This window comes from Rhinolophus ferrumequinum, chromosome 3 (assembly GCF_004115265.2).
Source record: "Rhinolophus ferrumequinum isolate MPI-CBG mRhiFer1 chromosome 3, mRhiFer1_v1.p, whole genome shotgun sequence".
Taxonomy (NCBI): Eukaryota; Metazoa; Chordata; class Mammalia; order Chiroptera; family Rhinolophidae; genus Rhinolophus; species Rhinolophus ferrumequinum.
Window position 1 is genome coordinate 23637010 of NC_046286.1, and position 17875 is coordinate 23654884.

Consider the following 17875-nt stretch of genomic DNA (forward strand, 5'->3'; position numbering starts at 1 on the left):
GGTCATTTCTTTACCATTGACATGTATTTCTGCAATCGTGCAATAAAACTGAGAATTCTGAAATAGGTTCATGTTTTCAATAAAAAATTACCTTCTCCTCTACCTTTACATCTCCTATGGTTTGTGATTCTTGTAGTTCTTTCAAAGATTCACTAAAGAATAAATTAGAACTTTCTTGAAGAGTTTTCACTTGTCTTTCCAATTCATTTCTTTCTTCATCTGTCATTCTAAAATAACCAGAAAGTATGAAAAGAGGAATGCAAGTCTTCAAGTGATAAAGATCACATATTAGGCTCAATGATTTTGTAATGTAAAATACTTTTCTAAATAAGTACACCATCATACAATAAAATAAAACCTCACAGACAGATTGCTCGGGTCTTAGAATGGCTGTATGTGGAAATTAAGGATGGCCCTGAATACACCTAGGAACCTTTCTCTTGTGTAAAAAAGGGACTCAAGGGTAGGATGTAAACTAACACAGTAGCACCTCTCTAGCATATACAAGTTTCTAAAATAACAAGAGGGAAAGATCTCATTGTTAGTCCCAACATGGAAAAGGGACAGTAAGGTACCATTATTCAAGATGAAACTTGTTTAAGCTGAAGGATGAATAAAGAGGAAATTTGTAAGGAAATTAACCTGACTCTCCAAGGTACAATATAAAATCATTATGGAATAATCCTAAAGAGGACAGACAAAAAGGGTTTAAGAAAAGGGTAGATTCGAATCCTTAAATCTACAGACAATTTCTGAAATTAAAGATGGGGAGGAGTCTTGAGTACCACAGAGAAGCTTCCAGCTCGCAGCTCTGCTTACATCCTGAAATTACTACTTACTGGGTTTAAAAATGCCATTGTGTCTTTAAATATTCAGTCTTCACCCACAGTAAAAGCATTTATCATGAGATACTTAAAAAAGAAAGAAAAAATAAAATGGTAGACTCCTTCCCCGCCTGAGGCATTAGCTAAAATATATGAAGTGCCTTACTGCAAAAAGTAGGACCAAAATATGAGAAATCAGGTTGCCACAGGTCTCAGATAAGAAAATGAAGAAGATATTTACACACGTTTTCCAAAAGGTAAGCCTCAAAGAGTACTACTTTGTATTAAGACTTGGCTTGAAGTCTTCACAACCAGCTAGCTATTGATCCTTAACCTCTCTGAGCCTGTTTCTTATCAGTAATATATGGCGATAATAAGTCCATTTCAGACTTCTATTAAGACTAAAAGTGACAATTGCTAAATGTATAATCTTACATAATTATATTATAGGCAAATTTGTGATTAAGTTCCATTTTAAAAACCTCAACTAAAATTTACCATCTTCTAAATTGCTGAATGTTTTTAAGTCCAATTCCCTACATTCAATAAAAGATCTAATGAAAACCAACATACTTGTCTCCATGTTTAGCCAAAAAGAGCTGCATGGTTTGAAGTGCCTCAGATAACTGTTCCTTCTTGGTTAATATTTCTTCACTGGAAATCTGCAAGGTAAGGAAAACACATTCACACTTGCCCCTCATAAAGACTAGACAACAGTAATTTCTAAAAACGAATCAAGTTGTCATCAAGACCCAAACGATATCTATTTTCTAGGTGACCCAAGTCAAACCCATTACTTATAATCAGTCTATAGGCCTGAATAAGAATACTTTATATTTAGAATGCATGCTTAAGGAAAGCCTCTCTAACCATAATACCATCGCTTTCATAAGGAAAGAATAATGCAGCATTATCTGGTTCTTGCATGTGTCCCAGCCTAACCATGAATAAAGGTCGCCTTAACATCCCAGGTGGCTAGAGGCTCAGCATCCCTATACATCACAGTAAACAAAAATACACGTGACTGAGGAACACTACCCCCAGCGAGGATCTTCCTTCCCCAAGCTCCCGGATACAAGGCTCCTTTTGAGAAAACTACGGTGACCATTATAATCTGTAGGTCTCCTGATCAAAATTAAATAATTTTTATTGCTAAGATTTTCACTAGTGAAAGTTGCCTGTGATGGTCAAAGGAATAAAATTGATCTGTTTGAGGAGAGCAAGAGGTTGTAACACTTTTTCCTCATTCCTCAGTGTCTCATTTCTGAATATCTAATATCAGAAATTATCTGCCATTCTTTTAAATGGGCAGAAATGAGAGTAAGTGACGAGCCAAAGAAAACATATCTTTTCCCCCAAAAGTCTTCTATTTAGAGTCAATTTAAAGTCTATTTTTCATGGTTATAGGTAGTAATGAGGTCATATTGATATTTTGAAAGACATGTATTATTCACATCAAATTGCCTTAAATTCTTTTAACAGACAGATCATCAAGTGTTACTAGAAATTTATAATTGAGGCCGTGATCTGCATTAAAAAAAGTATCTGTTTACTTTTATGTCTGCTAGGTGTAAAACTGATCTAGTGAAATTTTAGAGAATACCACAGAATGAGAAAATACCAAGGGTTTATAATCCACATTTCTCAAAAGAAACTTGGTCTCCCAAGAAATCCTTGCTAAGATTAATGTCCCTATTTTAGTTCTCTTCCTATTTGACAAGGGGGATAAAAAAGGATGAGGATATTTTAAACTAAATATTTGCACAAAATAACTTTGAAAAGCCTTGCGTTTAAAACACCAAATGTAATTGCGTTCCCACTTCTTATTTCTTCCACACTATAGGAAATACAGTACACAAAACTATGAGCTAATATGGCTGCATTTCAATTGAATAATTCAAATACATAGTCAGGCCAGTAAACTTCTCCAAGGGGGAGCCACAGATAAGGTACATCTGCCTCACATCATAGGGAAAATTAGACAAGACACTGAAGTTTTCCTCTATTTAATTATGTCCACAATGACTGTCAACTGATGACAAATGAGAAGCTAATGATAGGTAATAAGAGCCCCCCCCACGCCCCCCCGATATCCATAGGTCGGGAAGGGGCAGGACGGCAGTATAGGAAGTTTTCGAGAAAAATGCTGCTTCACTTAATGGAAATTTTTTTAATAAATACAGCAGTAATTCCAATGCTGTCGCTAGTAGCAGCAGCAGCAATCCTGGAATTTACACCTTACCAACCAGTGCCCTCGGAGCTTCAAGTGGTGGCAGTGCAATAGACACCATGGAGCACAAACAACTCAGCAGTGGGAACTATCCAGCCAATGCCAAGGAGCTGGGGTACAGAAGATAGCCCACAGAACTGAGGAATTCGTTTACGTCGGGGAAAGCATCTAGAATTTCCAGTGACTGACTGGAGAGCACGCCGTTATAAAACAGAAAAGGTCCAGAAAGGCACAACTAAGCTCAACCCTCAAAAATGTTAACATCCTAGTTTGTATTTCTGTAATTGTTGAAAGTTTTTGTTTATGTGTGTTCAGAATGAGATTGCACACATCTATGCTACAGAGTGCATGGATTTCCTCTCAGCATAAAAAGGATGGCTCTGCTCTTCAGCCGTCCTCTTCACGGTCACCCTTCAAGAAGCAGATCTGACTACTAGGAAAAGCAGCATAACATTAGTTTGCTGCTACTATGACTGATATATATGGTTCAGGCTTTGGAATCAGAAACACCTTCTGCCTGCCTGCCACATACTGTGATTCATTGGGCAAGTTACTTAACCTCCCTGATCCTCACTTGTAATTGCCTATAAAAATGGGGGGAAGGTAAGGTACTTCTTTAAGTGGAGTGTATCTGCTCAGTAAACTCTACCCAATGTTATCAACAAGGACCTCAGTGAATACCTTTTGCTTAGAGAGGGGAGATTTTCCAGCCTTCTCTCCGTCTCTCAAAGTCTTGCTGATATTTGATACCCATTTCTGTAATTCTTTGGCTTTTTCAACATGCTCTTTCTTTTCTTCTTCCAGTGACTTCTGACAGGTGTGAATAGTAAAAAAAGATATTCCGGTAAATGACTGAGCTATTAATCTGACCTCTCCACAGAAAACGAGAATGTAAAAATGTGTTTTCATCACACACAGGTTACTGAAATCTTTTATTCATTCACTTAACCATGTTTATTGTACCACATAGCAAATGTACTTCCAAAAAGGTTATGGTAGCAAAGGAAGTTGTGATAAACATTCTTTAATCATCAGTCTAACCTCCCAGCTGGTCAATCAATATGACAAATTAAAAAAAAAAAAAACTCAATTTTATTCATGAAGCACTGGAAGATCTTTGAATTGCTGCCTTTGCCTTAGCATTACAATCACAATAGTCTTGACAGAAAAGTATGAGGAAATGGGAAACTGCAAGGATAGAGAATGTGTACACATATATGAAAATTACATAGAATGAAGAAAACTCCTTCCCCCCTCTTCCAACAGACAATCCATTCACAGTGCTACTTTAGTTACCAAGTCTAGAAATGAGAGATTGTGGTAAACATTTAATACGTAAAGAAGTTTACTACATACAGAAAAACTACAAACTTTTCTTATTTTTTAAGGTAATCTGAAACACTACAGCCTCAGAGCTGTGGGAATTGACATCTCTCTCTCTCTCTGATTCCATGGTGCTTTTTGAAGTGCTTTTTCAGTGAGTGTAATAGATCATTTTATAAACGGGAACCTTAACATCAGGCTGGGTCCATTCAGTGATGAAGAGTTCTGAAGAAAGGATGCGCTGAACTTGCTGGACTTCATCAAGCTTATCCCACGTTCTAGGTACAATACTTTTATTTTAGTGTGGGCTAGATTTGAAAAAAATATATATATCTCAAAGCTAAATGGAACCATTGTTACAGCAGTAAATGTTTTCTTATTTTAAATTTAAAAACTATCCTCTCTTGAACAGTCATCAATTTCTAGAAATAGTGCTTTGAGCAAGTGACACAATTACTAGACTGATACCATCTAACTGGTCCCATCATGCTCTGGACAGATCACAGGAACTAACATATCTTCTTATGAAGAATAGTAGAGGCTAGAAATTCCTGTCGTCAATGGTTCAGATACTTCTAAGAGTTTAAGTCCTGTGTGGAAATCAAAATCAGCTTTTTCTAAGGCTTCCTTGTATGTCAACTTTCTTTTTGTCTGGGGACATATTATATTCCTGACATAGGACTTCTGATCTTTGAGTTTTGTAGCAAGGAAGACATCTATAATACCTACTTGGAGAGCCTCTTCTATTGACAACCTGGAGTGACCCTGGGGCTCTAACAACCCCCCTGTCAAGTACTGAAACTCCAAACATCTGATTCCCATTTCCTTACTTATGATATTTGCATTCACGGCTTCCATCACTGACATCACTTTTTTTGTGACTGGATGGCCGATCCCCGTGATTACTAATTCACACTGTCGCAGCTGCTGGGCAAACCCCTCATCGACGAGGCCTCTGTGCAAAGCTTCAGCCACCCGGTACCTTTTGCCAGTCAGAGGATCAATTATCCCCCCTGTGCTGACTTGGGCTTCCAGGCATCTGAGGCCAGTAATCCGATCGATCAAATTTCTACGGGAGGCCTTTAAGACGCAGATCCTCTCCCCACTGGTGGTCAGCCAGTACCCTGCGATCGGACTGTGCTGATCCTTCTTGGGAACTAACCGGCTCAGCAAAGCATCAGCAAGTTCGGTCAGTGTGACGAGGCCTTCCTGATACTTTTTGACCAAGGCTTGGTCCACTGTTCCCTGCTCTACAGCCTCATCCATATTAAACTGCAATCCTGTTTTAGCATCAGTCAGCATATGAGAAGGATGCCCATAGGCTTCAAAAAATGTGGCTTCCCTCCACTGATATTGCTGCCCTGAGAGCTCAAGATACGTACTTTTTTCTATTAGGTTTCTCTGGAAAGCCTCGTACGCAGTCAGCTCTGCTCCTGTCTTAGTGTCTACTACAGAAACCTTATGAGTTTTCGCTACATTGAGGTTGGAAATGTTCCTCTCCCCAAAGGGGAACAGAAAGCATTGGCAATCTACATCGAACACACACATTTGCAGTAATTCTGAGTAATACAGAGCGTGCTTATTATTGGGATTAGGGAAAACTCTGGTGTTGCTCGATGGCTCATGTAAAAATTGTAGGATGGCATTATTCAACAACCCTTGTTGCAAAGCAACTTCAGGAGGGATGCGGATGCCTCTGACAGGGTCAATGACACCCCCACTGGCAATCTGGGCCTCCAAGATGTGTTTACCTTTTTGTCGGTCAAGCATTCTATTTTCCATAGCTTGAAACACTGACAACGTCTTAGAAGAATGTGAATATCCCAGGGCTGCCTTCTCTGCCTCAAGGAGCCTAATTTTGAATTCGGGGTCAATAACTCCTTTAAGGATTGCATCTTCAACAGAATATGTCTGACCTGAAGTGGGATCGATTATAAAACCTGTTGCAGCCTGAGCTTCTAAAAATGCTAATGCTATCATTTTGTCTATTATGATTTTCTTGGCTGCTGAACTAAATGAAATCTTTTCTTTTGTGGATTCTAGATAAAGCCCTGCAATTGAGGTGGTTTTCGTCAAAAACTTGCTAAGAGTTTTCTGAACTTCTTCAACAGTCTTAAGACCAAGTCGCAGCTGCTCAATTGTTTTCATGTCCAGAAGCTTAGCTTCAACCAACTGCCTGGCAGTTACAGTATGCCGGAGCCCTTGGAATTTAAATTCCTCATCCCTAACCGAACATGCATGATCACCATCAAAGTTCTGGAAGGTCTCTGATTCTAAGCCTTTCTTAAGAAAATCTCTCTTGAATCCACCAGATGCTCTGCACCCTCCAAGTATCCATTCTTCATTACTGGAAACTGGCTTCCTTTCTTGTTTTAATGTTGTGACTTCTGTATGCATATCATACTGCTTGTTCTTAGCTATCTGTAACAGGAATTTAAGACATTAAAAGTCATCTAAAGAACATTGCATCACTTTACCCATTCTTAATCCAAATATAATTTCTAGAATAACAAAGATAAGTAAAGAGAAGAAGAATTTCAAACCAAAGAGGGGTTCAGGAACAAGTAATACTATTTTGAGAGACTGAAGTTTACTTTAGATGACAATTAAGGTATTAAAACAGTATGTTTAAAACAAACTGAGATGAAATTTGCCCAGAGAACGCATCAGAACTTAAAGTTAACTTCTAAATTTTTCTAGATTTTTTTTTGGTCATATTTTTCAAACTATAATCCCATAGCTATAACAGTATAACCATTACGTTGGTGTGTTTAATCTCAAGCATTTAAACATTAAAGACTTAATTTGTAGTAAAGATTCCAGTAAATCACTAAAAAATTATAGCATTATTTTCAGTCAGAACAACAAAGAGCCAATCAATCACATTTAACATTTGTTAAAAAATTTGGTCTAGCAGAGAAAGGAAACAAGAGAGGAAACTTGACATTAGGTAGCTGATAAGGTCTCAGAATCCAGTTTATACCTCTAAGGGTGCCAAAAGCTTCACCAGGTTCATTTCACATTTGTCATCATGACATCTAACAGGTGGTCTGTACAGGGCTTGATCTCTTATCTTCTCTATTTCCGATAGTCTTGAAATCGGGTTTTTCTCATCAAAAGTTATCTGTAATTCAGTGCTCGTTTGAGAAAAATACTCAGAGTAACACTCCTGGCTTTTCTCTTTCTCTGGTGGAGCCCCTGACAGCCAGCACTTGGGTTTCTTGGGTATCTGCTCAACAACCTGATGTTGCCACTTTTCTTCCAATTGCTGTGGTTCTTGAGCCCATCTCAGCAGAGGAGATCTGGCCGTTCGGTGAAGCTGTCCTGTGATCCTAGAAGGGAGGTCTCCAGAGTTTTTACCCTCCCCTGCCACCTCAAAATCTGGTTTGAAGGTACAGTCTTTGGCTGGGCTCTTTTTTTGGATTTCACACTGGAGCAAAACTAATTGATGTTCCTGTTCCTTTATCTGTTGATCCATTTTTTGCTTCAGGTTTTCAACTTCACGTTTCTGGGCTACCAGCTCCTCTTCAAGTTTCTTACATTTTTGGTAATGATTTGCTTCCACATTCTGCCCTTGTTGGATTTGCTCACGATATTGTTGAAGCTGCCTTTCAAGTTCTCTAATATTTGTTTCACAGAGCTTAGCATTCTCTTGAGCTCTGCAGTTTTCTCGCTGAAGAGATACAAAGTCAAGCTTGATGCCTGAAATATCATTTTCAGTGATAACTTTGGAATCCATTAATTTTTCCATCTTTTTCCGAAACTCCTCTGCCGAACGTTTGAATTTATCAGATTCTTCCTGAAACAGAACCAGCTTTCTGTGGGTCATCTGCTCCTCTATGGTTTTTAAGTACAGTTCATCTTGTACCTTTTTCAACCTGTTATTTAACTCTTGCACCTGAGCTTGTTGTAGCTGCACTTTCTGCTCCCCCAGTCGCTTTTCCTGTTTGGAAGCGTTCAGCTCAGCATTCAGATTTCTAACCTCCTTCTCAGTATTCTGGATAATAATGTTCTGCTTGTCACACTTTTGCTTAAATTCACTTACTAAGTTTTGACTTCTGGCCAGGTCTTCTTCTAGGCATCTAATTTTTTTATGGAAATCCTGTTCTGTTTTCGTCTGTTTGTGCAAGTGCTCATTTGTGTTGCGGAGCTGATCTTTAAAACCATCTGCCTGAATTTTCAGTGTTTCACATCTTTGCTGGATCGCTTGTTTCTCTAAAACCACATTCGTCGATTCTGCCTGAATTCTCTGCATCACCAATCTGGTTTCATTGTTCTGCCTAGTAAGCTCATCTACTTTTTGTTTCAACATTTCTGCACACTTATTACTTTTCTCCAATTCTTCATTAAGCTTTTGGATTTTATCATCATTTTCTTTCTCAGCTTTAATATTTTGAAGCAGCTGTGCATGGCTTTTCTCAAATTGTTCTTTTAGATGATCTGATTTTCTCTGACAGAACTGCATTCTTTCATTAGAGAATTCCTTCTTATCCCAAAAAGAGTTATCTTGTGCATTTAAGTGCTGAATATTCCTCTCAGCTATAGCATGTGTCCTGGTGATTCTGTCTACTTCTCGTTGCAGTTTCCCTTTTTCTTGTTGAAGGGATTCTAATTCTACTTCATAATTGTGCTTTATTTTCTTAAGGTCATTAGCTTCTTGCATGACTTCTTCGGCTTTGTCTGTGGTTTGGTTCAATTGCCGACCCAGTTCTCTGAGCTGCTGAGAATACCCTTCCTCTACCAGATGTTTCCTTTCCAACTCTAACTTAAGGCACTTGAGTGTATTGTTTGTTTCATCTAGTTTTTCTTTTAGCAGGCGAGCCTTTTCCTCAGATGAAGTTTTCTCAAGCTGGAGGGCATTCAGTTCATACTTCAGCTCTCTCATGTGTGTTTCAGCCTTTCTATTGGCGACTGTTAGTTCATCTACCTGCTGTTTGAGTTCTTCTGCTTTCTGCTGGTCGTGCTCTTTCTGTGTGACGGCACCAGTTGGCAATGTGTTTTCTCTGCACGAATACTGAATTTCAGTTATTCTTCTCCTCGCTTCCAATTCAATTTTCTGCTTTTCTTTCAACTGTTTCTCTGCGATCTGTTTCTGGGATGATAGATCCTTTTCCATCTGCTTCACCAGCTTCAAGAGTTCTTCTTCACTGTCTCGCTTTCTTCTTAATTCTTCCATTAACTTATTTTTTTGTTGCTCCAAGTCATTGAGACTTGAATCTTTTCTTTTAAGATGATCTTCCAGTGTTCTTCTGGTGAAGGTGTTTTCCTCTAACTGGTTCCGGAAATTCAGAAGGTTTTCTTCCACAGCTGCTCTTTTGGCCTCAGCCTCTGCCGTGAGCCGCCTGACTCGCTCCAGCTCCCGCTGCGCAGCTTCCTTCTCTCTCACAATGGTCTCCAGTTCCCTGCGGTACTGCTTGGCTTCACTTTCAGCCCTGATTTTCTGCAGAGCGATGTCTTCCACATTTCGCTGCTGCTTTCTCAATTCATTTTCCGCAGCTTCCTTGACCTTCGGAAGCTCTTCCTCTACTCGAGACTTTTGTTTCTTTAGTTCAGCTACCATTTTCTCCAGTTCACTTATCTTTCCTGTAAGTTTGCTATTCTCAGTCATTGTTGCCTTCTGACGCTGAAGCAGATCTGAATATGCCCCATGATCAGAAGTCTCCTTACACCTTTTAATCTACAAGAGATGTTTAAAAGTGTCAAACCTGTTCTCGTCAAATTTATCTTTAAAAATCTGAAGCAAGGCTCACAAAAACAAGTGAACACAAATGCAGAACAAGCAGTACTACCACCACCATCACCACCACCACCTTATTCAGAGAGGAAGCTTCAGAAAGTCAGCAAAAGGAGAAGACAAAAACCCTTCAATGACAGGTTTTCTAAACCAAAGATTCCTTTTTCGTCTCTCAGGAATACTTTTGTTTTAAAAATTAGCTACTTCAGGATTTTACATCAAGAAGAGGCCTTACAAAATACATGGCATGACCCCAACCTTTTACAGATGAGGAAACTGAGGTACAGGCAGGTTAAATAATAACGAAGGGGGAACTAAAACTTTCTCAACAGTGCTATTTCTGCTCTCATAAAAAAAAAAAAAACTTAGTCCTGCAAGCTCAGAAGAACATACAACATACAGGAACCGAATGACAATAGAGAGTTAAGTTTTCAATATCTAGTCCAATGGAAATTAAAAAGGATGTTCACAAGCCTCTGTTTTATGGTTAAAGAAACAAAATATGGAACTTTGGAACAAACAGCCGAATGAAGAAATATTACTTAATATGGGGGAGGAGGAAAATTATATAAAAACTTTAATTTGTAAAGTCAAATTCCTTACTTGTTTATACTTGCCATATTATGACAGCTATAACCAGAATTGCTAATGCAAAGGCAGCTATAGTCCCTGGTGGCTTCAAAAAAGACGTGCTTCATATACTCACAGATTTTGTTGATGTTGTTAATGACATGCCTCATAGGAATCCACCTTGACAAGTACCTTTAGATACTCCGTAAATATAAAGATATTTGTTAAATAGAAATTCTTTTAACAATATACTTAGGGATTCAGCCCCAATGGATAGAATAAAATATAAGAAAATTTTTTTTACTCTGTTAATGACAGGATCGATCTCAGCTGGGAGGAGTATACTTTGCATTAACTACAGAATTACACGATCAGGGCTAGTGTTTAACTACGATTTAGTTTTTCTTTATAAATACCGTAAGGTGGTTAGTTTCATATCATCAACCCAAAAAAATTATCATAATTAGAAACGACTTAAACAGAAGTAGAGAAATTATTCTACATAGATTTTTTTAAATTAAATTGAGAAGCTTTGGGTAAATTTCAATAATTAAATTTACATTATAGACCATACATCTTATTTTGCTTCCTCTCATTTCTTGATCCCCAATAATTATGACAAAAATTTCAGTTGTTTCCTTTGCTAACCTGAATATGGTTTATAATAAGAATTCATGTAAAACAAATCTCATCACAGTCTGCAGCACTTAGTGCTCTGTTTTCTTAATTTTGTTATCAGGGACAACTCTTAGTGACACTTAAGCATTTTATCTGCTTAAATATTAAATTTTCAATATTTTTTCAATAGTTGACTTCTAATAGGGTCTTTCTCAAGTCTTTATCAAACCTCGTTTAAACTTAGCTATTGCTAAGAAGTTTTGAGTTTCTTCCCTTATGTTCAGAAGTTTAAAAAAAAATGAAAATTCTCTTGGAGAAAAATGTTTGTTGTTGAGCCCTCAGTATTTTAACTAAAGTCATTTTATTATTGTTAATAATCTTACATTGTCTAGATAACGTTGAACTTTTTAGTGAATACTAGAAACACTACTATAAATAATGTAGTACTATTGATTTGCTTTCCTGTAGATCTCAAACATATTCATATAAAAATAACTTTCCTCAAATTTTCTCTAAATTCCCCAAGGAGACATGCTGTCCTTTAATCTCAGCGATTAATATTTAAAACATTTTGTCTCAACATAGACTAGAAACTCTCTTTATCCATCTAATATCCATTATAGATACTCTGCTTACATTTCTAATTTGGTACTAAATTCTGAAATTCACTCGTATCCCTCTTTGATTTAATGTTTGTTATGGAAAATTCTACTCTCAGTACAAGCTTTCTCATGCAGATCTTTACAGACTCAGTTTCAGAAACACTACTCTTTGGACTAAAAACTGAACTATACATTTTTAACAAGACAGTCCATTAATAAGATTCTTTAGAGCTGAATTTATATTCAGAAATTTTTTAAATGTATTTTAAATTATAGACTTTACATGGTCTTCCGTAAACTATATTGTTTTGACTTTCGAGTCACTATAATTCTTTTACATTTCAAACCATGACAAGCATAATTTGTATATTCAGGCTTTGTGAATTATCATTTGGTTCGATCAACTTTAGTATTTCTACCTGATCAGATAAAATGAGCAAAGTGGCTCCTATATGTGCAATCAGATAGATACACGCTATGAGAAAGGACAAGGACTTAAATTATTTTATTTTACATTAACTACTAAACATATAATTTAAAAGACCTATACACCATTTAAAATGGAATTGTATCTCTTAAAAAGTAAAATATATGGATGTTCTTTCATAGTGAGAGGTATATGACAATTATTTGGATGGTCACAAATATTCTAGTTTTCCTTTCTAAGTACAAAGGAAGCTGGTTATAAAGACATGCAATTAGCTATGTTAGTGATTTAGTCGCAGAAAACTGTTAACACTGAACAGACTAAAATAGTTTACAAAAGCAGTCACAGTTTTAGAAACAGAAAATAACATCTATTATTAGACATTTACTACTGTTTTGATTCTCTTATTATATGAAGTATAATCACCTTCAAAATTTCTACAGTATAATTTAAAATGGCTAATATCCCACAATTTACTAATTTTAGCATTCAGTGTACTATTTTTGTCTGTTCTGAGGTTAGAAATAAAAAGCATATAAAGATAACTGAGCACAGAATAATCCCTTCAAAAGTGTATACAATAGCATTTTACGACAATACAGTTTCATAAATAACTCCTCACTCTATTTCTGAATGTTTTTAAAATGCAGAGTCCAAGCCACTGAAGTCCTCCAAATTAGAATGCTCCTTAAATAGTCTTTTAGTCTTTTTACTATACACTATATCATTTTGGCAAAAATAAAAACAAACTAAAAAACACAACTCTTGAAAAGTACTATCATTTTGTACAAACACTTACTACTTCTAAATTAATGGCTTTTGTTTTAAATCCTTGAAGATGTAAATTAACTTAAAATGCATAAGACAAACTGTTCATGTAATAGTTCTATAGACATTATAACATTAGTAAGTATACTTCAAAGAAGCATACTTCTCAACTGTGAGAAAACTAATAAAAACCTGCCAGTGCCAACATTTCATAATTTAACAGAATCATTTAAGTCATTAACCCTATCATATTAGAGTCCTAGAGTGAAAATTAAAAAAGGGTATTCTATTTGAGAAAATCTTAAAAATAAGTAAAAAAACCTAGGCCTCCACTCTTTTTCTCTGTAATTTTAGAATTAAATTATACTTATATATCAGCTATCAACCATGTAAATGTATCATGAAACCGTGTGTGTTTTCCCGAACCATACTATATACTTCCTTCTTAGTTAGCTGTTCATCATTAATGGTTACCTCTTCCTCTTCCAGCCTCTTCAATGAATCACCAGCAAATTTAATATATTGTGTCATGAGGGTGACCAGAGCAGTATACCGCGTCCGTAGGTCCATGAACTGCAAGTAAGGAAAAAAATAATAAAAATATAACCTCTAGTTGCCTTAAGTGAGTTGAATACATGTTAAGTAATGATTACAATATTAACTAGGCTTTGTGACAGCAAAGTACACAACTCCCCGGTAATGGCAACTGGGTAGGAATGAGCTTATTTACTATTGTACAAACCATACTAAATGACACTGCTCTTCCAAATTTAATCAGGAAGCACATGTATTATTCTCATAGGTTTAAAAAAATTAATAAAATGTAACGTTATAGGTAGAGATTCTTTGGGGGATAATGAAAAAGTTCTGGAAATGGATAGTGGTCACAACATTTTGAATGTACTGAATGCTACTGAATTGTACACTTAAAAATGGTTAAAATGGTACATTTTCCATTATGTATATTTTACCATACAAATAAATACATTTTTTTAAGCACCATTTCTCTCTTCTACAACCCCTCCCTTCTTTATTGTACTTTTCTTACCTCTTGAATAATGAGATCTGCAGAGCTCTGCATTCTTCTGCGTTTCACTGGAGATTTTTGTTGTGAATCTACCATGGCCCTGTAGGTCATTGTTTGTAATTCGTAGTCCTGGGCAAAGGAGTCAGTACGATTAAATTAACTAAAGTAAAGTACTAAAGCTTAATTCTACAGTGATTCGACACAGAGAAATGGAACTTAGTTTCACTAAATAACTTTAAAGAAAATAATGTAAAACAAGATTTTTAGAAATCTATCCAATCCTGGGATGTTTCCAAGGTGCTAATAAAATCAGAAACATTTAGGATGGTCAGGAAATTTCCCAAGTCTCTGTAGAAACTCAGGAAAACATTTATTAGTACAGTACACCAGTTGTGTTCAGCTTCCCTTTCCTCTAAGCAATGGAACTGCAGATTTTGGTGACTAAAGCTGAGATATTGTTAACGACTTCGAAAAGCATAAGTTCTCAAAAAATTAAGAGATTTTTCTAGTGTTATTAAAAAGAGCGAGAAAGGAGGGAGAGAGGGAGAGAGGGGCATAAAGTGATGAACAAATGAATTTCAGAGCTCTGTATTGCTTATGTATGTGGAGGGGTATGTGTGCACATGCTGTGTGACAGAGAGAAAATGAATGAACCTGGGGCTGTCATGCGATGCAGATTTCACAAAAAATTATTAGACAAGTGCCAAAAAGTTTTCAAATGAAGATTCTGTTTTCACTTTTTAACACAGGGTGAAATGACATTCAAAGGCTTTCGAAAAGTACAATGTAGAATCACATACCTGAATATTAAATTTGATACAAATAACTGAATCGTCTTACCTTCACTGTAGTTGAGTACTGTTCTGCATATTTTTGACACTCATCCATTTTGCTCTGTTTCATTTCTATTTCGGACACCAGCATCTATAAATACACCAATTTAGAAGAAAAATGACAAGGAATTCTATGCTATTCAACTCTATGCTAAGGAATGAAGAAATACGTACATCATTTAATAATATAGCTCCTTAGCCCTTAGTACATAATATGTAATTTACCTTATGGGTAAATCACAAACTTCCAGATTAAGACATATAAACGACCCACCCACATGGGGCTTTCAAAGCAGAAATTACTAAACTCCACAGGAATTATGCAAAAGTAGACTTGAAGCTCTTGGTTCCCACATATTCCTGATCAAAACAGAGCTAGAAATTACTGGCCTCTCAAGCTGGAACAAAAATCTACAGAATTGTACACTTGAAACCTATGTAATTTTATTAGCCAGTGTCACCCCAATAAACTTGAATTAAAAATGAAAAATCTCAAATCACTGAACTTTCTGTGGCTATTTAATTTTCTATCAGTAACCATTTTTTATTTATTTAGGATCCCACAAAACTATTATAACCAGCCGAGTACCAAAGAAATTTCTATACCTATGATTAGATAATCATTAGGTATTTGAAAACTGCCCCAACATATTATTTCTTCTTCCTTATGCTTTTGAAAATGACTTCCAAGAAATCAAAGTGAGTGATATATGGAAGGCTGGATTGCAGGATTTTAATATTTATGATTTACTTCCTACCTTCCTCCAAATAGCTGTTGGCTTCTTCTTTTAACAAGGGAAAGGAAGATAAGGGTCATTACTGACCAAATGCACACATAATCTTAGTACAAGGAATTTTGTTTACATACCTTTTGTTGATTCAACTGTGTGGCTAGGGTTTTACTATTTTCAGGCTGATTTTCCTGAATCTTTCTCTGAGTCATTTCAACTTGTTGGATCCAATCATCTAAAGGGTGAAAGGTATCTCTGTAGTACTTCAGCGATTTGCCAATGCCTTCTAAGTCCCGTAACCTAAGCAAAACGTAACAGAATAGTCATAGCTTCCAACAGTATCCACTAGGAGTGTGTAGAAAGGGAGGGAGAGACAAAACAACTGCACCACAACGCTGCACTAAGCACAACAATAGGGGCATGGGTAATGATTAAGGCTACAGCAATCCGAGGCACATCTCCAAGGGCATTCCACACTGGCTTGGGTTGAATCTAAATATTTTCCTCCTGGAGTTGTGCAACTTATTTTGCTCTTGGTGTTGTACCACAGATTATCCTAGGGGCAAGCCCAAGAGACTAAAGCAGTGAAACTGGAAACTTAACCATAATTATTATCAATACCCAAAGCTTGCATCAAATGGCACTTCACTTTTGAAATAATGACAAGCTAGTTCAATGAATGGTTCAACATGGACTCAGGGAGTACTTTCTAGGAATGATTAAATACATCAGCTTCTATGATTGTAAAAATCACTACATTAAATGTATATGTCACGTTTTATAGAGATGAGATATATGTTTGAATATAATTTTACTTCTCAAGAATGGCACTATATCATAAAAGCTTTTTATTTGCATTAAGATAAACATGAAAATGAATGAGAAAAGATACTATTCCATTTTTTTAGATGAGCCCTAAAACCATCCCATTTCCTCCCACTTTTTTATTTTAGTCACTGGGTGAATGATTTCAAAGTTTTTGTATCTTCAATAAAAATAAAAACCATAAAAAACAGGTCATTACAATTTCTTTATACCTCTTAAGTCTAATATAGTTTGCTACATATAGCCCTATAAAATGCATGATCCATGCTCTTACTAAGACTTGTAAGTTGGTAATCACTTTGAATTATTTGAATATTGTGTTTGAATATTATAAGTTGGCAAAAGGAGAGAACTATATTGTTTTACCCTTCAGAAATAAGCGAGTAGATTAACTATACAAATGATAACTATGCAAATAGTATATCGATAGCTTTAATAACATAGAGTCGAAAAAGATTTATTTGAAGTTAAATATCTTACGAAAGTCCACCATGTAAGAAAGATACTTTGATAGAGCTCTTGCACTTAACACAATTAACTATAAGTGGAAATTAACTACATATATGAAATTATATATGAATATTTTTTAAAGCCTATTAAGTTTAGATCTTACCAAGAACACAAGGATAGACATTAAAGCTCTGCTGAAACTGAACAAAAATAATACTAACCTGTTGTCAATCTGAACATGAATATTTTGCCACCTTTCAACTAATTGATCTGCTTTTTCTTTGTGCCAGTCAAAATCAAGGTCCCGTTCTTTATATGTTTTAAACATTTCATCACTGATGGCTTTTGCTTTCTGCAACTCATCCTCTAATGCATGGAATACCTCTCTGTTTTCATCTACTTCAGATCTCCATTGCTAAAATACATTAATTGGCGAAAGTTATAAAAATGTGTCAACCACTGAACACATTTATTTACCTAATTTTCCAATTATTTACAAATGACTGATACAAAATCAGATAAAGGAAAGAATATCTTTCATATACAAAAATAATATATTAGGCTGACCCTTATGACATTGCCAATTTTTTACTGTACTTTGATCTAAATAAGCCTGACAATTTTATACATAAAGATCAGCCTAAGAGAATTTGCATATAAACAAAATATATTTTATAAGTAAATCTGTTCCCTCTATGAATCTTTTTCATTGCCTATTTTTAAAACATCTACCAACATCATTGTTTCATTGAAAATTCATTTAAAGTCACTGAGATAATTTTTCACAACTGTTTTGCAATAGTTTTACTCAGTTCTTTTATACTTTTATATATAAAAGTATAGATACAGGTGAGTATAACTACCAGTCTTTTCCCTTTCTTAGATTAATTCCTCTACTTAACTCCTTGATTTC

At 35.8% G+C, this 17875-nt stretch overlaps 1 protein-coding gene across 22 annotated transcripts in view; it reads right to left on the reverse strand.

The window, feature by feature from the left end:
* The window catches only part of DST (dystonin), a 429322-nt gene that overhangs the window by 137138 nt on the left and 274309 nt on the right, over positions 1-17875 (reverse strand). For 21 of the 22 annotated variants that reach the window (XM_033103131.1, XM_033103108.1, XM_033103110.1 and 18 more), the window contains 8 exons: positions 17184-17377; positions 15825-15987; positions 14964-15047; positions 14145-14252; positions 13571-13669; positions 3736-3864; positions 1398-1486; positions 92-227 (listed from right to left, as the gene is read on the reverse strand). In XM_033103131.1, the coding sequence (XP_032959022.1) occupies positions 92-227; positions 1398-1486; positions 3736-3864; positions 13571-13669; positions 14145-14252; positions 14964-15047; positions 15825-15987; positions 17184-17377 (1002 nt within the window). Of the gene's footprint in view, positions 1-91; positions 228-1397; positions 1487-3735; positions 3865-4042; positions 6799-7360; positions 10055-13570; positions 13670-14144; positions 14253-14963; positions 15048-15824; positions 15988-17183; positions 17378-17875 lie in introns of those variants that run through there. The other variant, XM_033103130.1, reaches the window with a different exon arrangement.